The 9,484-nt window shown below is 53.3% G+C and overlaps 2 protein-coding genes across 2 annotated transcripts; one reads left to right on the top strand and one right to left on the bottom strand.

Moving 5' to 3' along the window:
* Positions 1-1,878: 1,878 nt before the first annotated feature.
* On the bottom strand, positions 1,879-5,588 carry CORC01_10134 (tetratricopeptide; the record flags this gene model as incomplete). The annotated part of the gene is made up of 2 exons (XM_022621763.1): positions 1,879-2,940; positions 2,994-5,588. The coding sequence occupies 2 exons, from the start codon at positions 5,586-5,588 to the stop codon at positions 1,879-1,881; spliced, it is 3,657 nt and encodes a 1,218-aa protein (XP_022471768.1).
* Positions 5,589-6,513: 925 nt separating this feature from the next.
* On the top strand, positions 6,514-8,441 carry CORC01_10135 (uncharacterized protein; the record flags this gene model as incomplete). The annotated part of the gene is made up of 4 exons (XM_022621764.1): positions 6,514-7,793; positions 7,842-7,931; positions 8,110-8,195; positions 8,329-8,441. 4 exons carry the CDS (start codon positions 6,514-6,516, stop codon positions 8,439-8,441), a joined length of 1,569 nt encoding a protein of 522 aa, XP_022471769.1.
* Between the last annotated feature and the right edge of the window lie 1,043 nt (positions 8,442-9,484).

A 9,484-nucleotide genomic window follows, 5' to 3' on the forward strand; every position in this document is an offset into this window, starting at 1 on the left:
CGAAACGTCGTGCATGTGTGGGCCATGGTGCGCAAGATCGTCCACTCGATGACAGGCCGGTGCATGCAAACGCCGCATGCGGTGGTGGCCCTGGAGTCAGTCCCGAGTTCCTCTGCCCGCGCGGGGTGAGGAGTCGTGGTGGAGGTGGTGGTGGTGGGCGCTGGGCCGACCAATGACAGAAGTTCAAGGGAGCTCAATTCTCGCTGTAAAGTCTGGCAGAAATACCATTGGTTCCCCTGCGTGAGTTTTTGGTGTGGTGTGCAAATACCGGCGAAGAAAAAGAGCGAACTACCTTAATACACGCAACCCAGGGGCGCGGGTTGGGTAGCGGCTAAGATAAAGATAGGCGTGCCGGGCAAACTCTCGCTAAATTGTCGATCGGGGCCCTGCCGACCTTTCTTGGAGTCTTGGAGTCTTCGAGTCTCGGACCTCTTTCTCATGTTCATGTGCCCCTCCACTGTCAACTAAGCTTACCGTCCACTTTACAAACCAATTACAACGTATCCGTCCAACCAACCCAACACACGCTACGTAAACTTGCGCACACTTATAGCAACAACCCCCATGGATTCGCACGTACCTTAGCAGGGCGAAACTTGACCTGAGAACAAGTGCCTAACATTGCCTTTCTCAGTCAAGCGGTGTCATTTGCCGGATGGCCCGAGGTGGATGCTGTGCCGCTCTCCCTGAATGGTTCCAACTTCCCGAGCAAAAGACGTTGCCCGTTTGTCCAGAACTCCAGACTCTAGGTATCCGCGGCCATCCATTATCCGCCCCGTCGTCCTGTCGCGCTATCGCACTGTCGCCCCCGTCTGATCTACCGTGACGGGGGATTCTCCGACGACAGCTCCGACAACATGCGTTCAACCGCTTTTCCGATTCTCCTTCTTTGTCCTGTCCTGTCCTCTCATATGTCTCTCTTGGGACGAGTCGGTCTCTGAGAGCAGAAAGAGCCTGAACGCTCCTCCTCCTCCCCCGCCGGTGTTCAACCGCTTCTGCCACACCGTTTCTTCGCACCTGATGCGACAACACTTCGCGACGACCACCGTCCCGATGGAGGCGGGGTTGGTTGTCGCGCTCATTCGGGAAATATTCGGGGCGAACGCTGACGACGAAAGGGGCACATCCCCGAACCTCAAGGTAGGACAGGCGTGGCAGGTTGCCAACCGCTGAAAGCTTGTCGGCGACGCCAAGCGGGAATATGAACCTTCGTCCTAAACTGTGCCCAACTTTAAATGTATAACAAAGTAAGCCAAGACCCCAAGTAAGGTCGCCAACGGCGGGCGGCAGTGCGGCGGCAGTGGGTGCGTGTGTAGCCCTGCACCGCATCGCAGGCCCGTTTTTCTCGGACTTCGACCGTCCCTCGCAACCAACCTACCACCCGGCTTCACGGCTTCAGAGGCCCGGACTGTGGGCAGCTCAAGCTCGCCTACTTTGGTCTTGCGGCTTGCCCTAGTCTGGTGGGAAATCCGGTATTAAGTGCAGACTTCCGTTCAGACTGCGGTCCACCCACGCGGGGTACCTTACCCTGTACACGTGTAGCACCGACGTCCCAGTCGGATATCGAGCCACACTATCGAGCCTCTGGGTCGACTCCGGATAGATTCAGGTGGGGAGAGATAGGAGCAACTCTTTATCTGCACAACAGGTTTGGCCGACTGGCCGCTGAGCTGAAGCGGGCAAAATGTAGGTCAGAGTTCCGGATAAGTTTCATATCATGTGCCATTTTTGTGTAATTCCTGTCCTATCATACTTAATACTACAACCGCCAGAATAGACGCAGACGCTTTTGGAGCTCCCGATTCCCAGGCGAACACATTGGGGATGCCCTATTGTCGCCATAATGACTAGGCTCCCCTTTCGGACCATTCCGAACCTCTACTCCTCGTCATCGTCAGCTTCTGCCATGCTGGTGTCTGCAGCGGGTTTCGCCCTGTCAGCCTCATCATCGGAGTCTGCACCCGCGCCATTCTTCTTGGGGGCTTCATCCTCGTCCTCATCCTCGTCGCTCTCAATGACTCTGCCCCGCCTGGAACGTGAGCTTTGCTGCCGTCTACCAACTCCTCCGTCGTCCTCGTCATCGTCGACGTCTCTGTTGTTGTCAACCTCCATCTTGTCCTCGTCATCCCCGGCCTTTTCTTCAGCATCGGAGAGAGGAGAGCTAGCCTTTTCGAGTGCTCTCTCTGCACGATCCAGGGGATCGTCATCCTCATCCTCGTCATCGCTGTCAACGATGATCTCGGCAGACTTGTACTTGTTATTAACCGTAGACTCCTTCTTTGTGAGGCGGCGTTTCTTCTTCGTTGGGCGTTCCTCGCCTGAATCTTCGCCGTCGGTCTCGGTAGCCTTCTTCTTGCGTGATCCTCTCTTCGGACGACTCTCACCATCGCCCCTAGGTGCCACCTTCTTCTTTCTCTTGACCTTGTCACCAGTCTCGCTGTCAGTCGTCATTTCAGCCTCTTGTCGGGCTTTCTCCTCCTCGGCACGACGCTCTGCAATCTCTCTGTCCCTCGCTGCGATTTCTTCTCTCTCCCTTCGAATTTTCTCTTGCCTCTCACGCTGCTTCTCGAGAGCCTGTTGTCGCTCTTCCTCACGTTTCCGGAGCTCTGCTTGGCGCTGCTCGAGAGCTACTTGCAACTTCTCCTTGTTCTTCTCCTCGTACTCCTTTTGACTGGCAATGGCTCTCTCCAGCTGCTTGCGTTGAGTGTTGCGGGCCATGTTGGCGCGCTGCTCGACATCGTGCTTGGGGTAAGGGGTCTGTGGATGGCTCGCAATCTCATCGAGTGCAGAGATGGCAGATTCCAGGCCAGTCGCAGCCTCCTGAAGTTGCGCCAATGTCCGCTGATTCTCGTTCAGGGCGTAAACAGTAGTTGCCATCTGGATCTGAACGAAGGCCACATTGAACTTGTAGTGAACCTGTTCCGGTGCAGCTTCGAGCGCCTGGGCGGTACGTTAGCAGCTGTGGATAGAACTCTCTGAAAACTGTGACTTACCTTTTGCGCGTACTTGAGCGCCTCGTGGTACGCGTCCAAGAGTTTCTCAGACCGGCCCTTGTTAAGCCAAGTACGACCCAGACAAGCAAGGATGACGGGATCGTTGCCCTTGCCCTCTTTGGATAAAGCAACCTCGTAATTCTCAATAGCCTTGGAGTATTGTCTGAGCTCGGCGTAAATGTGACCAAGGTTGACGTACACATGTGCATCCTTGATGGTGTCCCGAATCTTGACGAAGATGCCCAGGGCCGTCTTGTAATCCTTCTTGTCCTCAACCAAAGCAATGGCGATACCCTGTGCCGCGTACGCGTTTTTGGGGTCTAAGGAAAGGGCCTTCTCAAAGAACTCAACCGCTTTGCTGTATGTGGCACTCCTCTTGGCCTTGTCACTGTCGCTTTCACGCCGCATTTCTCGAGCTTGGATCAGATACAAGTTGCCCATGCCGACCAAGGCGTATCGGTCATGCTTGTCGTAGTTCTGTAGTGTGTGCTTGTAATGACGAAACTCGTGGTCCTCATTGATGTTGTGTGGGCGCTTTCGGGAGTGCACCTTGCCCATGTACCATCCATACAAGGCTCGGACCTCGAGATCCTGAGGATTTTCTTGGTACAGCTTCGCCACGGCGTCAGGTCCCTCCTTGTTGGGGTTCCTGCGAAGCTTGATGTATGCAAGTCTCGTCCTAGCATCGGTGTAGTCATCGTGGCGTTTCAGCAAACCTTCGTACACCTCGGTGGCTTTGTCGTACAGACTCTGAGACTCGTAGCTTCGGCCCAGGTTGAAGCTAATCGTGGTGACCAAAGCATCCGTGTCAATCTCTTGGTCCTTCTCGCCAATCTTCATGCAAGCACCCAGGGCAGCCTCGAACATTTCGCTGGCCTGTTCGTGCTTCTCAGACTGAGAATAAAAGCAACCGATGTTGTTAAGGAGCTGCGGTGGCAGGAATTTGCGGAGGGTTGCGCGGTTCTCAGCTTCATCTTCGATTCCGACCGGGCGTTCTTCCTCGGGAATCTGGTCGAGTTCCAGCTGCTCGACTTGAAGAAGACACTGATGGGCTCTCTCGGGGAACTCGTGCTCATACAGACGAGCCAGGTTCAACAAAACCGCAGCGTCTGGAGACATCCCTTTCTTGCTGTCCTTCCAAGCACCTCGCACACCCTCCAGAAGGGAAATCGCCTTCTTCATCTCGGCCGACTTGTCCTCCTTGCCGTCCGCGTCTTCATTCGCGAACACCTCTTCCGCGTACAAAGTGCCCAGCAAAATCATAGCTTCGTGGTTCTTAGACTGCTGAATCATTTTCTCCAACCGCAACTTCGCTTCGCCTAGGTCGCCTCGGAGAACGGCTAGCTGGGCGGCACCGAATTTTGCCGGCATGTAGCCCCGCTCGGCACCGCCACGCGCATCGTCAGCTCGGCGATAGAAGTCGCTGGCACGTTCTGGGTCGCCAGTGTAGTGCTCCTTTCTTGCCAAGAGATACCAGCCATCACTTGCGATCGCATTGACATCGGTGTACTGAATAGCTTTGTGTGCGAGCGAGTCTACAGTGCCGAGCTGCTTGCGCGACAAGAAGTAGCCAGCAAAGGTTGCGCATGTCAGCGGCATGTTTTTGTCGAGTTTGAAAGACTTCTGGGTGTACTCGGTCATTGCTTTCTTGTAAAGGTGAAGGAACTCGGGGCTGTTTGTGGGGATGCGGCTGCTGGCGTCAAGGTGGTAGAGACCGAGAAGAATATTTCCGACCTTGTGCTCGGGATTGATCTCGGTGCATCGCTCCCAGGCAAGTTTAGCATCGTCCTTGAAGCCCAGTTGCCAGAAGCAGCAGCCAATGCCTATCCTGGGATCGGGATCAACGAAGTCAGGCTTCTTCTGAAGGACTTCTTGGTAGGAAGCCAGGGACTCCGGGTACTTTCCGAGTGAGAAGAAAGTCCGCGCCTTGCCCATCACCGCAAGCATGTTTTTCCCTTGCGATACTCGAATAGCGTCTTCGAAAGCCTTGAGTGCTGACCGAAGCAGATCCGCCTTTTCAGAGTCCACCTGCCCATGGCCTGTCGCCTTGGGGGTCTGCAATGACGCCCTAAGCAGCTGCAGAACTCCACGAGCCAGGAACAGAGGAGGATACGCGGGGTTAATGCGCGACGCATCGTTTAGCGTAGAAGTCGCCAATTGCAGGTAGTATTCCTTCGTCTTGGCTTCAGAGGCCAACTCGCCATCGGGTGGCACTCTCGGGGCTTCGCGACTCTTCCAAAGGTACATCCAGCAGAGGCATCCAATCATGCTCAGCTTTTCCCTGGGGTTGTTGTCGCGCATCGCATTTCCGCCTCGGACCAGCATCTCGATGGCATGCTCAATCTTCTTCTGCTTGGCGTAGGCCAATGCAACGGTCATCCAGTAGGTTCGGGCGGCGCGCTCGTTTTCGAAAAGGGTGCAAAGCTCGGTGGGGTCATCGAAAAGCTCGAGGAGATCGATTTCGACAGCTTCGTCTTCGGCTTCGCCTTGAACCGGGACGTCGATGGCGGCTGGGATGTCAGAGAACCGCTTGCTGACTGGCGCGCTCGCTGCGCCATTGGTGCCATTTATCGCGCCGTTGCGGAGGGCTGACATTTTGGCGGATGAGAGGCTATGACATGCCTCGGATAAGTTTGTTGATGAAGTGGATGGAAGTGAGGCAATCCAGGTATTCGGTGGAAGCTGGGATGAGGCTGAGGAAAGATCAATCCGTCGCGTAGCACTTGCCCACTCAATTGGCCTTGGGCATGTGGATCCACAAAAGACGCTAGCGTAGTGCTCTTGCAGCTGTCGACGACCTAAGCGCTTGGTGGCCGAGTTTTGATTGGTCTATGACACTCGTAGTATCGGATACGGGTCTACATAGCATGCTCAGACTTGGAAATATGTACTGAGTACTTCTAACGTCACTTACACGCTTCTCAAATCTCCTCTGCCTACCTTCCTAGGCAAAGTACTTGCCTCGCCTCAAGGTGAATATTTTACAAAAATAGCTAGCCATTCTGAGTGCTTACTTTATGCCTCATAATTATAAATGTGACCGTACTAGTTAGTCTATAGCTTTAAATTTTGCGGTGTGGCATGATGGTCGCATGGGTGAAGATCTTGCACCAATAACTTCAGTACAGGCAAGACCTTTAATATTTCTAACGTCTGCATGAAAGAAGCAGACCACTCTGAAATTCTAAGTCCAGGCATATTTTATTTTGAATTTATAATAGTTGATCTGTTCTCTTGGCTTGGAAACGGTACAGAAAGTTGGCTTGCAATCAAGGAAGGAGTGAGTGAAGCTGCCATGATCAACTAACTGGGGCAGGTGCACCCTCACCACCAATTTCTCAGCCAGCCATTCCCAAACTTGTGTTCTTCTCACAAAACTTTCCACTTGTGATTTTTTGTTTCACGAGAACTTGTCACCCGATCCTCTTCCTTTCTTCTTCTTCTACAACTGGAGTGCCGAGCTGGCATTCAACCATATTTTCCACTTTCAGGACAGCCTTTGTCTTTCACATAACTCACCATGCCGGCCATCACCAAAGCTGAGAATGGTCCGGGAGGCCTTTGGAAACATCATTCTTCTTATGAGAGTAGTGGATTTCTGACAGAGCGACGACAGGTTGAAGAACCAAGCGGTCCATTACCCCCAGTGTCGCCAGCACCGCCAAATTCTGAAGTTCCATGTTCTGGATGGGGGTGCCTTAGTGAAGCGCAGCAGGCTGGGGTCCTCGTGACCATTGTTGTGGTCTTTCTCTCGCTCTTCCTCGGTCTACTATTCTTTCTACGATCCAAAAAGAAGCAGGAGAACTGGATTGATGGTGATCTCGTCCTTGTTCGACAGAGACGCCGCCCCAGAGCCAGAAGCCAAGCGACCTCTATCAACTCAAAAGGTCCACGATTTTTCTTCAGACATGAGGGACTGACGGGCACACAGCAACCTCACCAGCTCATGATCACTCATCCAACAATTCTTCATATCCCCCCCCCTCCACCTCTGCCAGTCCCGGTTCCCCTCCCAATGCCTATGCCATTGCCGGTGCCATTCCAACAACCTCAACCGATTTACCCTTATCCGATGGCTTACCAGACACATCAATATCCTTCGATGCAGACGCAGGCACCTGGCCACCATCAGGGACACTCTGCGATGTCAGGGTCCCCTATCAATGTCCAGCACCAACAACGACCGCAGCCCTATTCTCAAGCCCAGAAACGCGCTCACCATCGATGGAGTCAGATGCCCGACCACCAGCAGACTCAGCAGCGCTCTCAACAGCCATCGCGAAGAAGGCCGTCGCTTACCCGAAGGCTCTTCAGCCTGTTTAATAATCCAGTCGGTAGAGCGTCAACCATTGCCAGCTCCGAATCCGACTCAACTCGAGCGCCGTCCATAAGGAGTAGCCATCACTCGCGGACTTCGGCAACTTCGATCATCACCCCCCCATCTCCAGAAGCGCGAACCAAAAAGAATGCAACCGATGGAACAAACGCAACGAGACAGAATGAGGTGTCCCCCGCTGTGGCAACTGTCCAAAGTGACGACTACGTCGCGACTGCAACTTTGCGGAACGGGTCTCCTGAACGCCACAAGCCTGATTCGGTTCTGTCGGCGCCAGCCAACTTGAGTAGCAAAGTCCATCATGAGGCGCGAGGGAAGGCCACAACAACCGAGTCTCCGATGAAGAAACGAGACAATGTTGAGTCTGATATTGCAAAGATGTATCCGATTTCCATCCCAGTCTGCCAAGTCGCGGAGAGTATTGGAACCAGCCATAGTCTTCCCAACGTCAAGCCCCTCAAAAGGTGCGTAGTCTGAATCACAGTCACGGATTTGAAGTTAACAAAACGTAGTGCCCTAAAGAATGGAAATAAACCAATCATAGGAGCCAGAGGAGGCAACGTGAGCAATGATCAGAAGCTCTCGACTAAAGCAGACACTAGGTAGGGTGCCTCATCAGCAAGTCTCAATGCATACTGACTTGACCAGTACCCAAACGGAATTCGCGTCCAGTCGTACGATTACTTCATCAATGGCGGCGGAAGCCAGCCCGAGAAGGGGTCCGGAGTAAATTCACTTCCTGAGTCTTTGACTACTACCACAAACTGATACGATTGATAGAAGAGACCAACGGGAGAAATTCGTCGACAAACGCAGCCCCAAGGAGACAGCCCACGAGGTTAGACATAATCATCCAGACGTCATGGGTACGGTCACTCGTGCTCCTGAGGCGACTAAGATGCCAGTAGCGGATTGTACACATAACCCACTCAAAGCAATGGAGAAGAATCAAGACCTGAGATCGAGCCCCAATCACCACTTGTGGGAAACCTCGAGCAGAACTCAAGGACTTCGGTGAGCTACATGAAGCGGAATCTCAATATTTTAGCAAACTTGTGCTGACTGGTCTTGAGATCCTGCGTCTCTTGCTCCGATGCTACGGGGAGCAATGAAGCAATGAGCGACTACTCGCCGCCCCCGTCCCCTCCAAGACCAATCCACCAGGGCGGCGGGAAGTATGCACCTGACCAACTGCGAAAGAAACGATCCAGAAGAGCCAACTAGGCTACCGTGAAAGTTGCGTTGACATAAGCCTCATCACGGATGGAGGGTGGGAAGGAGCGACTGCTGGATGAAAAGGATTCTGAAATGAGCACCTCATGACATTAGGTTTGGACCACATGAAGCATCATAGCCATGGGACTGATGACTGTAAATGATGGCTCTGAACGTGGCTTTTTGGTCTCAATAAAAGGGATCGCACGTGTACTTGGCAACTTGCCTCAAAGAAACTTGTCGGGGCCAAGTTAGATAGTTAAGTCAGGACTAAGGGTTCAGATGTGTTGCAAGGATGTAAACGCATAGGAAGAGACAAACGGTTCATCCATGCCCAATGAAGCGATTGTGTGCAACCATGGTTCATAAAATGTGCCGAGATATGCACAGCCTGGAGAGCACACAGATGCGCAGCGGGGTGCTAAAGCAGGGGTAAGACAGGTATTTGTGTCACTTTGGCCCGTGCGCAATCGAGGTGAGATACCTTGTCCGGGTGCGTACAACAAAAGCAGCAACCAGCAGGGCCCCAGGGGAGGTGGCTTCGTCATTGCCTGCTTCTCCGGCCGGAAAGGCACTTGCTGCACCCTGGAGCTTACCTTAGTCCAACCTCACGCAGCCCCGATCACCTCTCCCCACGCTGCCACCCGACGAATCTGCTTGTCTGTACCTTGATTCTCTTTCACCTCGACCATTATTCTGCCAGGATCAATCCCTTCACTTCAGGATAGCTTTCACCATTTATCGGACACTGCGATTATCAACCGCATGCTTGTCGCATGCCGACAGACAAGTACCCTCCGTCACTTCCACCCCTCAACCCCCCACAGCTCCCGGCTCAGCTGCGCATCCCCGATTGCGCATTCTGATTGAGATTGCAAATCCTTCTGGGCGATTGATTTCCGACCTATAGCTTTGTTTGCTATTCCTTTCAATCCGAGGC

The sequence above is a fragment of the Colletotrichum orchidophilum genome, assembly GCF_001831195.1.
Source record: "Colletotrichum orchidophilum strain IMI 309357 chromosome Unknown Scaffold_97.1, whole genome shotgun sequence".
Classification (NCBI taxonomy): domain Eukaryota; kingdom Fungi; phylum Ascomycota; class Sordariomycetes; order Glomerellales; family Glomerellaceae; genus Colletotrichum; species Colletotrichum orchidophilum.